This window comes from Branchiostoma lanceolatum, chromosome 4 (genome assembly GCF_035083965.1).
Source record: "Branchiostoma lanceolatum isolate klBraLanc5 chromosome 4, klBraLanc5.hap2, whole genome shotgun sequence".
In the NCBI taxonomy this organism is placed as follows: Eukaryota; Metazoa; Chordata; class Leptocardii; order Amphioxiformes; family Branchiostomatidae; genus Branchiostoma; species Branchiostoma lanceolatum.
Window position 1 is genome coordinate 24857932 of NC_089725.1, and position 16216 is coordinate 24874147.

Sequence of the window (16216 nt, forward strand, 5' to 3'; positions counted from 1 at the left end):
GGTCTTTGAAAATGGGAAGAGAGACAAATTGAGAGATAAGCACATCCGGTCAAGTCCTAAAAGCCCTCAATGGGCCCCTCTTCAAGTAAGGCCGCTGGGAAGCAGGCAGGAGAAGTGGGAAGAACCAGGACAAAGTGGTATAGGAATCAGCAGGTTACCCACTGCGTGACGCAAGCCCTGCTGACCCCATCTGTGACCCCTCTGATGGGCCTTCTCCATCCCGCAGGTCGGATGCAGCTCCTATCTGACTGTCCAGTTTAGATAATACATTCCATTCCGTCCTGTCAGGACAAGCACAGATACCTCTCTAATGTACTCCCCTGGAAAGGTCAGGCCTAAATGGGAGGCTGGCGAGCAGTGACGGCCATGTTATGCATAGGGCAGCCATCTTACACAACCAACGGGAAGAAAGGAAGCCGCTTACCTTGCAGAATTGTAAAGTCGGCACAGCTCAGGTGCTGCGGCAGCAGAACGGCAGGCCTTTGTGGAAGCAGCGGCCCAGCACAGCCAGCATTGGCAGCTCCACAGCTAAAACAGAGTGCTCCAGCTACAGCTGGAATTCAGGCCGTTCGTTTTACTGTCAAGCCAAGCACCCGCATGGACATTTTTTGAAAGACACACGACATGCTACCCAGATTTCGACAGTTGCCGTCACATAAATTTTGGACCTTGGTCCTTCCTTTATCGCAGGGAGATGCAACCATTTTTCACCTTGCTGCCGCAGCCAAGGGTAATAGCAAAGCCATCCCCATAAATCCTGGGGTTTCCTTGCAAATTTAGCCCTCTGTCTTAGGCTTGGCATTACCTGCCGTGGCAGAGACATGTGCAAGAAAAAGGGACACACGGGGGAAGGTGGTAAACTGTAGGCTGGGCAGCTCCTCCATCATCACCGCCATTCTTGTTTATTACCCTATTAATCTCTGTTACTCCTCGGGCTTCGCCTATTGTTTCTAGATATGAAACTCACAGTCAGGGCTGGCGACCACGCAGAGGGGCCGCGTTTATTTCCGAGATGAAGAAATGTGTTCCTGTTGCGGCATCCAATTTGTGACTGCAACGTTCGCAAAAGTTTGGGAGAATCTCGCAGCATTCGAGCGATTTCATTTCATTCGGTATTACCCCTCGGAAAGATAAATCTCCCCCGATATTGGAAAATTGCGGAGGCCTTAAGTGCATTATTGTAGCCCGATGTTTTATGCAATATTAAAGGTGCTCTTTTTGGTGGAATTTATGCTGTCAACTTCATGATAGATGACCAGTGCAACAAGTAGGGTTTGTGCCCTTTTATTGCGATCTGGTAATGAAGGATACTTTCTATCTCCACAGCTTTTGTATCGGGGAGTTTTTAACATGTTCTATATTCAGACGTGGCAAAAAGCTTTCCATGCAATCAGGATGAATCAGTGCAGTTATATCTGCAATATCCTTCGCCCATTGATGTATGATGTATAGCCCTGCCGTTTCCCCATCAACGCAATGCTTTAGATAATCCATCTTTTCTTTCATTCGACGGGGAGACAGGACCGAAATTGGCCTCCATCTACGAGCCTCTTTCACGAACAAAATGGCCGAACTTTTCAGGGTTCCATCTCCAGAGTTAGTCCAAACTTATCACGTAGTCATAGCCTTCCTTCCCGGAGAGCTGTTACAATAAGCAGTGGTTTGGCATCAAAGTTTTTACCCGCACTTTTTCTATATGGAATTGCCTAGAAGTCAAATCAATTTCATACTTACCTGTGAGTTGGAAGCCTATAGTACCACTACAGGAACGTGCCTCCAAGATCAATTCAACTAAGTGCTAAATGCAAACAGAGAAATGGCCCTGCTTTTGTAGGATTCGTGCATGCAGGTAAATTAGACAACATGTCACAAAGCATAAGCAAGCTGTTATTGAAATACTGACATGACAGATTTTTATTGACTGTCAGAAAATAATTTTCACCTCTAGTTTTCCCATAGTGAATCAGCAGAAGGGGGCAAGTTAGAGCAGAAAAATATGTTGGATAACGGTGGGGTATTAAATTTGTATAACCATAGATGGATCAAACATGCCATATCACCAGCATGTGGTACTGTGCTTTGGCATAACTGCCTTTGCAGGCAGCAGACAGTTCAGTGCACTCGGCTCTTGGTTATCCTATAATTTCTTCAATTTGTCTTTTATATGTGCTTCCCTTTGTGTCTTGCTCCACCAGTAATGTCTCAGATTCTTCAAACCCCTCACAGGATATCCAGCATTTGTGGAGAAACCAGTGTTGCAAAACCGAACGGGCTATAGCAGACAGAAGGTGTTGCAGCAGAGGCGAGTCCTGCCTTCTTACAGAGAATTTTCCGTCTCTATTGAAAGTCAATGTGAGATCTTCGATTGGGGGAGAGATAATCTATATCGCAGGATCATAGCGGAATGGATGGGTGATTTCTGTCCTTCTGCCGTCTCATTTATGGCAGTTTAACGCTCAAGATGGAGAAGCTTGAGCCACCAGGAGTCCATGTCTTAGTAGATGGGTACTTGTCATGTAGTTTACCTGTCACAGTTTTTTTGTGGCAGGGTACAAACCGTCAGGCCTGTCTTCCTGGTTCCTGACAGGTGAATTAGCCTCCATCCTCTGCAGTCTGTAATGGATGTGACAAGTCTGTTTTAAGGAAGCATCCATCATTTTCCTCCACTCCTGCTTGATACCATCATTTAGTGGGTCCCTCCATTTTTTATTAACCACCCCAGATTCTCTCGGAGGAGGATTGCCGTATCCATATTCTGGTGTTAATCATTGTTTGAAATTTTGGGTGTCACTCTGAATCAGGCACAGGTACTGCTAGTGCGTGTCAAATGTGTTATGATTTCCTAATTTTTCATGTTTGAGTTCGAGTCGTGTTATAGTCCTGGTTCTATCAATGCAGCATTGTGTTGTGATTTTGAAAATGCCTGTTCTGTGACAGGTTTTAATAGTTAACACACTTTGTTCCATGTCTAGTGATATTCTTGTTTAAATACTCTTTCAACTGGAAAAAACATCCCTGTACTTTTAAGTACAGTCGGTAGACGTTGGTAGATTTTTCAGAGGTTCAAGAGGTCTAGATTTTCTGCAGCGAACATTACAGGTGTGCATGATGATGCCTAGTCTATATAACGCAAACTCCAGCTGTCCGGGGGTTTCTCTCCCCTCCCCGCGGGTTGCGAGGCGGTTACAGGGCGGCGAGCGGTCACAGGAGGCTTGATTGAATTCAGGCTAGATGATGCCCTCAATAACATTTTTCTTTGTCCCTTGTTTAACTTTGAAAAGTTTGGGATTATGTTTAAGAACTTCCCTCCCATGTATATTTAGAATAGTACAGTAGCCTTTCTCACAAGAGTAAATCCGGATGAACGATGATGATGATGATGACAGTAGCCTTTTATTGGGAAAATAATCACAAGTATCAGGTAGATAGTTTGCAAACTTCGCAAGGTTTTTTTGTGTTGTCCACATTGCTTTATTTCACCATGGAGACCTTACCCACTGTGAGTGAACGTTTTTGTTTCTTCCCCTTCCCTACCTATTTTCTGTCTCCGTTCACAGGTTTATCAACGCGAGGCGCAGGATAGTCCAGCCTATGATCGACCAGTCAAACCGTGCAGGCAAGTCTCCTGTAGTAACTGTATTCAAGTCGCGCAGGCGTAAATCATCCTCCAGTCACTCGCCAGGAGGGCCATCACCTGGTAAATAGACCCGTTGGGGGGACGAAATCTCTCTCTCCATCTGCTCTGTCACTGTTTGCTACCATTGGGGTTTGGGTGACGGCTTTCCTCGTGCATGAAACACCAAAACCACCTACCTGCCTTGTTTCGTACGTACCACCACCCGTGCTTCGCTACATTCTCGGACTCAGAGCACGAGCTGTAAAAAACGCTGGTCTTGAGCCGCAAACAACAAGATGGTTCTCTTCGCACAAGAGTGACTAATACTAGCACCTGCCAAGTTTCCTCTGCTCCCATCTAAAACCCTTTCCCTTCTTCCCTCTCTCCTTTCAAACTTTCACAAATATGTATTTTTAGGATGTCACACATATTATGTTCAACCATATGCTCAACCTGGGTCACTGACACAACTGTCCAGATTAAACGAAAGATTACTCCATCCTGCCCTTCAGCTGAGGGATAGAAATGCAAAGGGAACCTTTTTAAAAGCTTTTTCAGCAGAAGCTTTATGCCAGGCACCTCTCTGGAGACCTGCACTCCCAGATTGCCTGGGTCTTCTACCAGGGTACATGCACAAAATTCAAACTTGGATCTGTGATAGCGGGAGATAAATTTTGCGTCACCCTGTCTCGTCCCAGGCTGGGCACCTGTACTCTCTTCCAAAGTGGATTGGAAAATCTGAAATAACATTGGAGGTCGAAATTGTCTGAAATTGGAGGTTTAATGAGAAATAGGGCTCCATCTGGCAGCTGTGGCGGCCTTGGAGTTTTGGGGACTGAGGTGGTCCCCAGGGTTGGCGGGTTGGCAAATGCCAGTACACACATCCATCATCCTTATCTCCTGACATGTCAGATGGGATGGGGACCTGCTACATTCGCCAATGTGGCATTACTTATGTACAGGGGATTCTTTTCTCATCACTGGCACAAAAATTCCGCTTTCGCTCCAAATTCATTATTAATAGGAGCCGCAATTTTATGGGCTCTACGATGTGGTCCGATTTTTTTTTTGCGGCGGGCACGTGGCGCCGTCGCTGCTTGCGGAAATCTGTGTTTATCAACTACATTGGAAGAGAGTGTGACATCCCTATTGTGATATATAAATTATATTCTGTTCTATACATTCACTTACTTTATCCTGTATCTGTCTTCCTGCTGTACGCTTTCCCTGCCCCCCCCTCGTCTCCCTTAACCAAAGGAGTATGGAAGAGAAACATGGCACTAACTAACTTTATAAGGATGATCTACGTCCTGTGCTTGACTTGGGCATTTGTGCAGGTTTCTGCTTTTTGTGTGCACTTACTAGACTAACACTGGACTTGCTGTGTGCTGTTCTTACTCCACGGGGCTTTGTGGGCTCGTCGCAATATGGAACTGTTCTCTCAAACTTTCGTGCTTTCGAGCATCGCCTTGTGCAGTCTGTGAAAAAGAAACCGACTCGTTAATGTTATCATTTTTTGCCACGACTTCCACGCCTCACTTGAACAATTTTGGATTAACCAGCACATTGTGCTGGGCCCATTGTGCAAACGGCTTAAACGGTGTCACTTAATGTCCGACAGTAGCTGTCTTTGTTGATAAATGTCACATAATTGTTTGAGAGAACATAATAACAAGATGAGCTTAAGGTGGAAATGCCTCCCTGGTGGCCCAGCGTGTTGTGCAACCTGCAACATTTATGACTTGGTATTCACCAGAACAAAAGTTTCCATTTTTGGACACGGAAATGTCTTTGTTAACTGGATCATCCCTCATCTTGGTTGAGCTAAGTGGTGACAGCATAGAATGTCTAGCACTAAAATTAAAAGTTCAGAGCAATACACGCAACCGGCGCTGTGAATTCCTTATTTTGTTTGGAAATATTCTTCAACAGTTAAAAGTGATTGTAAATGATATTAATTGAAACTTATTTTGGATGAAGATAAAAGATGATACACCAAAAATTATTCTAGAAGCAATAAGATTAAAAGTTCTGAGCAATTCATGCAGCCAGCGCTGTGAATTCCTTATTTTGTTCTGAACTATCTCTTCAATGTAAAACAGTTAAAAGTGATTGTGACTGCTATTAGAGTAAAACTAATTTTGGATCAAGATAAAACATGTTACAGGAAAATTATTCACACAATATTCTGAAGAATTTTAAACAGTGCAGTAGCAAGTGTTGATAACATACTTGGCATTTAATATCGCAAGGATGCTCGAGGCTGGCTTCTTCAAGTGTCTATAAAGAGGATCCTTTTCTGTGAGTAAATGCAATGATGCACTACACTGAATCCTTCTAAACAGTTTTTCATGAAATAAATTCCTTATTTTGTTCAGAAATATTTCATCAATGTAATACAGATTAAACGTGGTTGTAAACTGTTACTAAGGGAAACCTAATTTTGAATCAAGATAAAACAAGATACAGAAAAACCATGCTAAAAAAATTGAACACAGCCGTGGCAAATGTTGATTACATACCTGGTGTCTAATATCGAACATTGAAGGAAGCATGAATCACAGGAACAGAGGCGAATAAAGAGACATCTGCAAAACTTAATTGAAAATTTTAAAGTTCTGAGTAATACATACAGATGGTGCTGTGAATTCCTCATTTTATTCGTAACTATCTCTTCAAGGTAAACAGGTTAAAAGTACAAATTGTAATTGTAAACTTCTACTGAAGGAAAGCTAATTTTGGATCAAGATAAAAGATTATACACAAAAATTATTCTGAAAGTGCAGACAATTATCAGAAAAAAATCTTAACACTGCAGTAGCATACTTGAGGTCTAACATTGCAAGGATACATGAGTTGCAGGAATAAAACTAAAGAAAGAGAAATCTACAAAAGTTTATTGCACGGTCTGACTTCTTCAGGTATCTGTATGGGAACATACCTAAGTGTGAGTAAGCACAATAATATACTGCACTGAATTTTCTAAACAATTTTTCGTAAAAATGAGGCGACAAAGGATCTCTTGCCTTTTTTTTGCTTTGAAAAATCTCACACGGTTCAATTTTTTGTTACGCGGACTTTTTGAAGAAACACCGTTTTTCGGGTTTGTGAGTACTCATAATAATATACTACTCTGAATTTTGTAAATAATTTTTCGTGAAATTGAGGCGACAATGGATCTCTTTACTTCTTTTTTTTTTTGCTTTGAAAAATCTCACACGGTTCAATTTTTTTTTTTTCCGTGGACTTTTTTTAAGAAACACCGTTTTCGGGTTTGTGAGTACCCATAATGATATACTACTCTGAATTTTCCTGAACAATTTTTCGTGCAAATGAGGCAACAAAGGATCTCTTAGCTTCTTTTTTTTTTGCTTTGAAAAATCTCGCACGGTTCAAGTTTAATTTTTTCGTGGACTTTTTAAAGAAACACCTTTTTTCGTGGCTTGAAAACTGTCGGTGCGAGGACCTGCCCTTTTGCGAGCGCCCACGATGCCCTTCTCCTCATGTCACAGACTGCACTGATACCTGTCCTACTACTGGTTGCCGGGTGGGGCACATGGTTGGTGACCAGGCTGCATTTCTTACAGTGAACCAGTCAGCAGCGATGGGAGGGGGGGTGTACAGCCCGGAGCAGCCCATGAGCAGTCCATATGTTATGGATGGCCAACAGCAGATGCACATCAGGCCACCAGGTATGTTTCTTACCTTACATGTATCCTTTATGTTGCCCGTGAAATTTTTTTTCCCTCACCCAATGGTCCGCACTTCTTTCCAGCTTGGCATGATTTTTCACTGCTGCACACAAATCGCAAAGCAGCCATGCATTCTGTCCGACTCTCGACCCCGCACCTCCAAGAACCCTTCAGTTCTAGGTCGTGTATTGTGCAGCACCTCTTCAACCATTAGAGACGTTGTTAAGACCCGACACTTGCGGCACAGAGTGGTGTTGTGCGTTTCCGTTTTGCCAATCATGCATTACCCTGCAGAGAGAAGTGCAGGCCTTCCTCTCCTGACCGACGGTTTCATTCACTCCCTTTTGGAATTTCACGTTTTTAACTCATTCATATTAAAACCTTCAAAGCATGCTTTGACATGAATGTTGTTTCCTCATGGAGTATATATCTGTCCTGTCTGTTTGCACCCTCTGACCTGTCCTCTCACTGAGGGGTTGTTAACTCCATCATTTCTGGCTTCTCTTTTGTAGGTGGCGTCTATCAGTGGAACTAGGCTAGCTATAACTGCATTAAGGGGGCCTCAGTGTAAGTAGAATACTTCTTGGGGCCTCTCTTTTTCCACTTTCATTTGGGCAGGGTACCATTTCAGTTTTTTTCAGCTCCACATGTTTTTGGGAAGTTTTTAACGTTGACTAATACCAGTTTAAGTGGAGCTTAACCTGCATATTTTGGAGACTGTGTTTCTAACCATTGCATGAAATAGTCTGTAAATCTCAGGTGGATTGTTCAATTTATCCCTGATAAGGACAGCAGTGGTCCATCTTAACTGAGCTCACCACTCTATTTTTGCAAATCCTCCAACTAATCTCGGGCCTTTTTGGCGAGGGTTTCGTACTCTCCTGGCCGCTGAAGCAAAGGGGCTGCTTGGCCAGAGCCAGATGCATTCATGCTCACGCAGGGCGCATCACCAGACATTTTACCTGTAGGTTTATTAGATTGGCATTTATGACATTAGACCTAATTGGCGCAAAGAGCGAAGATTGGAAAAAATACGGCACACCTTCCCTGACCTTGCAGCCACATCGCTGCCCCCACACGGGAACGAACCCCCCCTAATTGCGTACGCTCTTCCCACAAAGATGACTACTGGGCCCAATTACATTCATTTAGAGAGGGTTACTTGCAACGTCAGATAACAAGGCGAGATTATCTCACCCAAAAATCAGGATATTTGCCCCAAAAGGGTCAGCTGAGACCGGGCCGGGATACCGAGCCCAATCGGGAGCGGTTGATGATGGCTCTGGACTCGTAAATAATTAGTGCTGGGCGTGGAAGCCAGGATGATAGGGCTCATCGCTAAATGACTCTTTAATTCAGTTAGCTTTTGAGAATGACCCACTTAAAAGTGCCACAGAAGCTCTTTTCGGGGCAGTAAAAAGAAGGGACCGCCGCTGCCGGCTCTGCGGGCCCGTGTTAAATGACTCATAGTTCCACACCGGGAGAAGATAGCGTAGTGCAGAATCATGGAGCGCAGGACGGCAGGTTCACCCGTTTATGTCGACATTGTCAGCGCCGAGCTCGTTAGCTCACCATCAGGTGCTTCGCTTTGAAGACATTACACAATTGTGGGACCATTTTGCGTAGACTACCTCCAAGGCGAGCCAGATAATATCATTCCTGGCAATGTGCTCTGCCGTGCTCGGACAAAATGAATGAATCCTTGCCCGTGTTCATTTGGCCCTAATTTATTCCTAGCTCTCTGGCGAAATTTGCCCGTTGGACAAATGGCCTGCTCTGAGAGGAAGATAAGTTGCATTTTTGTATACTTTAGCCCATTACCCCGTCATCGTCCATTACGGCTAGATTGAGGAGCCCCGATGTCTGAGCCGAATGGAAAACTAAATGGTGTCTTGAGGATACCTCCTCTTTCTGGTGCAGAATGCTATGGGGATTGATTTGCCAGAGAACCATCAGGCCGGCCTTTCTTTGTGCACGGCCAGTAAATGGCGGGTTTCAATTCCTATGAATTTGGATTCCGTGTTTTCCCCTTTGTCCGCGCCCGTGGAAAATGTTACCCGGGAGGGACATTAAAAAAACCCTGACTCATTCTGGTTCCGTTGTTGCATGTAGACTACATGTCTAATGCCAGTTTCCCCACTTGTTTGGGTGTGATTTGCGGCGAAAGGGGAGCCATTTTGGAAGGGCCAGGCACGTGCTGGCTCGCATCCCCGTCCATCATCAAAATCATTCACCTCGTGTCAGCTAAATTCCCAGCCAGTTTAATTGGATTGAGATTGTCATAATCGCCCATTGCAATGGAGACCTAGGACACCAGGCCAATGATGGGTAATGTGTTGAGACCATTGAACTCTGACCCCACATAAACCCCACCATGTTGACCACAGGAGGCCTCTTCATTGACGGCATTCAGAACATAAATCGTAAAATGCACATAATCGAGCCCCATCCTGCAAAAACCGTTAAACAGCCCATCTTGAATTCTACCGTGGTAGGAGCAGCGCGAGTGTATGTGCCAGACGCTGTCCCTACAGGTTTGACAGTAATAAAAGTTGCTACCGTCATTTGGAGGCTGATATGATCTTATCTGACGCTATCATCTTCAAAACCATATTCATAATCACTACATTCAGCCTCATCTCGGCCCGTAAAACTGCAGGGATCAAAATGGTGGCTGGCGCCGCTTGAATGTGACTGTCTCGACCACTGAATGTCCCTGTTCAAAAGCTTTGAGCTTCTTTGCCTATGGCTTTTCACCTGTTTCGCAGTCTCAGACACTTGTTTCCTCATGCATTTTGCTCACAATCCGTGCTTCTGCAACTATCCTATCCAGAGTGACACCGTAAAAAATTTATGGGGGGAACAAATAAAACTGCCAGGTTCTATTTGTCTCCTAGCTAGGCACCTCAAGTTGATATGATAGGAGATGTATCGCTCCATTTGCTGTCCCCATTATATGTAGTCATTCTCCATGTGTAATCATTAATAATGTATGTAAAAGTATGTAGTGGTAAAGGCCTTATGGTCTGTATTTACTTATTTTCATGAATTGCTTTGTGCGTCTTCTCGGAATGTTCTTCGCTGCCTAACATGAGTTTTTTCTTTTTTTTCTGTTCCTCTTCTGTTTGCAGGTTTGCAGAGCATGCCTGGTGACATGAGGGGCTCTCCCATGTCCATACCGGGAACAACCATGCCATCCGGCGTCCCCACGTATTCAGGTGCTCAGATGTCGCAGCTGCGGCCTCAGTACTCGCAGCCGATGCTCCTGCCCGGCCATCCCCACGCCCCGATGATGTTTTCCCACCCCAACTCGGTGTCTGGGCCCGGGCCGGGCGCCCACCACCCCCATCCTCACCACCCAGGCATGCTCCAGTCCAGCCAGAGTCCCCCTCTCATGACCCATGACACCATGACGTCACAGTACTCTCACAACCCCACGTGACTGTAGCCCAGGTGACGTGCAGATGTACAGTCCACTGATCATGACATACCTGCCCCCCTCCCCCTTCCACCTCGCATCCCTCTCTACAGTGTCTGCCAGAGGTGCTGGATGTTTATTGCCCTTGCTTTTGTTTGGATATTGATTATTTTTAGGCCAAGCCATGTAAAGTAGGGCAGCAATATTGCTTCTGTACAGCATTTTTAAAATTAGCCATATGTTTTGCTTTTTTTCCCCGCAGGCTTCAACTTGTATGGCTGATACTCATGATTTGTAGGGGTAGTTAGTTCTGCTCTCTGTGTTAGCTGAACTTTGGAGCTTTCTGCTTTGTGTGCTGAGAACAGTACATGGTTTCGCCATTCATTAATCATGTGCACTTTGAACAAAATGGGAAGGTACTCATTTAACATACTGCACTGCTGCTCTAAGCAGCTCTCAGGATTGCCAGATCGATGGAGACCAATCATTTCCTGCAGTTCCTACAGTAGCATCACAGTGTAACTGTCCAGTGTCAGGCGAGGCGTGTATCCTCTGTGATTGATGCCCGGATGGATGTACACTGTAATCGATGTGAGAAGCTGTGTACAGTCCTATCTGGGCTTCTGTAGCGATGCCGTTGGAACGACTTTTAGAACACCCGAAACCCTGTCTCCGTCTGTAACTGGTTCCATGGCTTTTCTAAGTAGTAGGGTGCACCGCCTGTTAGCATGTAAAAGCAGAGAATCCCTCTTGGGCTCTTTTGGGGCAATTTGTTATTTTGTGTGTTAATTACATCCCCGTGAGGTTTTTGTTGAGTCCCCCGCTCTCCATTATCTGCGCCAAGCACAAACTTGCAAAGAAAACGTAGGGAGTCATTAGCACGATAATGCAGGCGTTTTACTATTCACAGCACAGCCTCCAAATCGTGCTGAAATGCAGCGTTGCACAGATCTGTGGTTTTGTCGGCCAGACACGACTGCACTGAACGCGTCTGGACCAGAGAAAAGGGCTGTAGCTGTTTCCGTCCTGGTGCAATTACAACTCCAAATTGCTTTGCTTGAGGAGCTGTGTTTACATGTGGACAATGTTAACCAGAATACATTGATACATTCCCAGTCAGTTCTTAAGTTTTGATACAATGTACTACTGAGATGAGAGAGTCGGGACACACAAAGCCCTTGAGGGGATCATAACAGAGTTGGCTGTTCGCATTTTCATTTAGCAAGTTTGATTCCCACTGGTTGTTCTAGATAAGCGATGTATGGAACTATCACAGGAGGAAAGCACACGATAGATCTAGATAGCGGTAGTTTAACCAGTGAAAGTTCAATACACTGACCTCTAGGCATTGTACAGCAGTTTTAGTGCTGCAGAATTCTTATATGTCTCTGTTTTTTCTGGTTTCTAACGAAGATATTTTGGTGAAGTCAAACTTTGCCAGTAACTTTCATTTTCCACTATATTTTTGTGTTTTTTTATCAGAGCCAAGAATTGTGTATAATGTAGATGACTTGTTTCTAGTAGAATTGCTGGTGGTTTTGTAGTAGTTAATGCTTAGTCAGGTAGGCTTGGTTTTTGGGGCCTCCCTGCTTCCATATTGCAATATTGTAGGATTTCAGTGACAACCCTTTGTAAAAGGACTAACGACAAACTATGTAACTAATGATTCCTTTTTATGAAATGTGATCAAAAAATGATTTATGAAAAACAGATTTTATAATCACTGTCTTAAAAAAAAGGTGAATCGTCCTGGAATATTATATGAAAGAGACGGCGCAAGCAGTTTTTTGTTTGCTGTATTGCTTAGTTTTAACTCGGCTTAGGTGTTTACAGAGCAAGCTTCATGTGTGAGAAATCTTCTGAAACTCCACTGTACAGTTTGTGATCAGGTGAAGAAATCTTGATACTTTAAATTCATTGTTACCTCAAACCACTGTGTCCATCTTGTCTCTCTCTCGCCTCCGATCACGTTCCAATACATCCCGATTTCTCATCGGTACACCCGTGGAACATCACAGTAATACTTGTTGTATATGCATGAATTAATATTTGTAAATGAAAAAACTCTCATGGATTCTTTTCAAAAAATAAAAAGTGATTTGCTGCCATCTGAGCTTGGGTGAGTTTTGTCCCAGGATAGTATACTACATGAAATACACTGTTAGCTGTAGATACAGGGGTATCTCTGATGTCTCTGATACTTGGTAGAGGATAAATCTTGGGATAGATCAACTTTTAGATTAGACAAGAAAATACCTGATTTTAGTACATGTACATGTAGTACCATATGACACCACAGACCAGTGCTGCGACTGATGAGCAACCAAATATATGAGAGATTGATGTATGAATTTCACAAAGAGTAATTCTTTTAAGTTATGTGTGGTTTGTTGTCTTTTAAATTATACTTTTGCATCATATTCCAATTCTAAAATTAAGGGTTACACACCGAATTTTGGTTGCTCAACGGTCGCTCAGTCATTGCAGTCTAGTACAGTACCTTCACTGGGAACAGGTTCAGATGAAATCCTTAGCAAGAGGGTTAAGATTAAAGACTGCAATATAATGTCCTTGCTAAAAGTCAGTGTACTTGAGATGCTTGCAGTCGTTAGCACATGAAAATACAAAAACCCACAAGTCATTAAAATGTGTCCCCCGCGTACTGATATCCTTCCCAATAATCATAATATTCCAGAGATAAAATCAACAGTAATAAGTTCAACTCGGGTGCATCTGCTGGAAAAATGATGACATGATATGTTTACTGCTCTGCTGTAACTGGTGACAGAGCACATAGTCATGATTTGCTTTAGCCCAACAGGAGGATGATCCATTCCACCAAAATAGTCATCTAAGGAAGTCATCAGTGTATTCATATAAGATACCTTCAGGGTATGTTTCAATATTGGCTGTGTGTCATTAAGTGGTAGTTTGCAACCATCCAATATACCTACATTGTCGCGTATATGATATGTTATCCAAATACAGGTCACAGCAAGATTGATATAAAGAATCAGAAAGCCTTTGAGTAGAAAAAATATATGTTTTTAAACAAATCATTGAAAACTGTATATCTTCAAAGATAGACTCAAAATAAATGCGTGCCTGATTCTAGTTTGAATCATGGTAATGGTAAACCTATATCTAGATGTAAAATCCAGTGCTGAACTTTTCCATCAACATCGACCAACTAGTGTCTGCCTAATTTTGTATATGACCTCTAACCTTCAGTGACCCTTGCCCCTTGGGACGATGCCAGCTCTAACATTCAGACTAAAAGGGTAAATGACTTGTACACACACTTCTTGACTCAGGTCCAAGTTTGCGGCTGTTAATAATGCATGACCCTACCGACGCTTTTCTTTTTTCTTCCATGTCAAAAACATACATTCGTCCAGCTAGGGAATATATGGCATTATTAACTTGGGTAGTATAAAACGTTATGAACGACAATTGAAACAATGTTTACAATCGCGTCTATCCGTCGTAATTAATATTCATTGCACAACTCGACACCAAAGTGCATACATTGAAGTCTCATTTCAGCTTCCCTTCGTTCTGGAATGAGGCATTAAGTAAAGCGAACGCGTCCCAACGCTTCTTGTTTACATTGTGGGGGGTTATTTTATTGCCCCAGCATTGTGTTCTGTAGGGAGAGACGTGACTAGGAGACCATTGAAAGAATGACAATGTTGATGACAAAGTTGGCGGTTCGGAAAGACAGATTGCTCCCTGTGGGTGCTACCAAAAGTTCAGCTGAAACTTCAAACCGGTGTCAGCCCCAAAAGAATAAAAGTTTAGTTTATGCCGTTGCTAGGAGGTAACTAGCCCCGACATTAGGTAAGAAATATATGGAGGGCTGCGGTCTGGGCGAATTTTTATCTCCTGGCCTTCGAGGACATGTTGGAGTTGAATGATGGGCTGTAGTAGCGGCCTTGGGCCACCAGGGTTACTTCTTGTGGCCTACGACATGCCTAACCTATCTGTGAGTTCACGGGAAGTCTTGACAGAAATGTGAGCGCGTATCCGCTGAAAGTTTTCGTTGAAACTTCTCGATGACAAAGTCGGGTTTGTCTGCTACTGAGGCTGCTTCTACAGTCCTGACTGATCAAATTCACCCCTGACCTTCCCTCTAGCCCGATGTCAGACCTGCCCTGACTGGTTTCCCCAAACGGTGACTTGAAGTTCAGAAGACGTTGCTGACGTCGTTTCTTCTACCACGTTTAATCGGTAAACAAAGTTCCGACAGAGGGTATTGAGCGCCAGGTGACAGGTCAGTCTGTAATGTGTTGGGCATAATCATCTTCTGCTGTGTTTACAGTAAAGATCTCGGTTTCCGTCGCACTGACAATTCTTGGCGACGGAGCATTAACCCTTAAAGGACGGGATAAAATTTTTACGTGCATACAGGAATCGTAACTAAAATTTTCGGCTTCAGGTGCCCCCACCTAGGAATTGTTTCGGGGCTGTAAAGTGCTTAATATTAATGCTAGATAGGTAAAACTATACATTTCTGGAAAGCTGAGAACCTGTAGAATATGAAAATAACAAGAAAAAGACTGTATCTGGTTTGTAAGTAATGATACTGCACAAAAAGGACAGAAAAAATTTCTTTGTGAAGTCTCAAAAAATATTTGAAATGTATATGACATCACCCACAAAGTCTAAAATCACTTTGAAAGTCACAGAAAACTATTCTAATCTGCCTTGCTATTCTTCCTGAAGCAATAGAAACATCAAACAGTGTATGTAAGTAACTGTAACTGTTTTATTCTAAGCTAGAAAAGATAGTACCTAAAGCCTTGGCCACTTGTAAAATGATGGGCTTCATCAGTGTTCCCCTACTGTTTGTCCAGGAAAATTTCACCAAATAATGATTTGGAGGGAAGCCAGAACAGGCTTTGCTATCCCAAACCTGTAAATACATGTCAAAACATGCCCCCCTCCCCATCGGCGAAGTAAACAACAAGAAGCAGAAATTTGGCTGGATCAAAAAGTTGACAAACAATTTCAGACAATCATGACCCTCACTAAATTACAATAAACCCCCATCCACTCGATTTTTTCATGGCAAAGAAAGAAAACAAAGGTTTGTAGCACTGTTACCTAGCATAGGGCCGGCTCAGGGCCCTCAAAATGCCGAAGTTTTTATCAACTTACTGTCTCTTCTGATGCTAGAAACATCGCAAATCCCTTCCTCAGTTGTGCCAACATCCCTTCTGGGTTCTTCACCAGAATCGGACATCGAAAAATCATGATTTTGAGCTAAAAAAACACGGCAAAAACTTCCCAAACACACTTGGGATCTTCCGTCAGATTTGGGCTTCCCCTGACGCATGCTAATGAGGCTGTATCCGACCTTTGCCGAGGGTCACCGGAGAATACCGAAACCCAACCCAGTCGAGCCATCCCTGGTGGCTCGTCGGGTTGAAGGCGTCAAGTCACTGGGGGTGGCTCATCGTGCTTTAAGGGTTAAACTAAGTTGGATGT

At 43.5% G+C, this 16216-nt stretch overlaps 1 protein-coding gene across 11 annotated transcripts in view; it reads left to right on the top strand.

Annotated features, from left to right (window-relative positions):
• Positions 1-12834, top strand: part of LOC136433595 (homeobox protein Meis1-like) — an 80100-nt gene extending 67266 nt beyond the window's left edge. For 5 of the 11 annotated variants that reach the window (XM_066425951.1, XM_066425949.1, XM_066425950.1 and 2 more), the window contains 3 exons: positions 3558-3697; positions 7129-7308; positions 10440-12834. In XM_066425951.1, coding sequence (XP_066282048.1) covers positions 3558-3697; positions 7129-7308; positions 10440-10750 — 631 coding nt within the window. In that variant the 3' untranslated portion in view covers positions 10751-12834. Of the gene's footprint in view, positions 1-3557; positions 3698-7128; positions 7309-7820; positions 7876-10439 lie in introns of all 11 variants that reach the window. The other 6 variants (XM_066425960.1, XM_066425957.1, XM_066425958.1 and 3 more) reach the window with 5 other exon arrangements.
• Positions 12835-16216: the final 3382 nt, after the last annotated feature.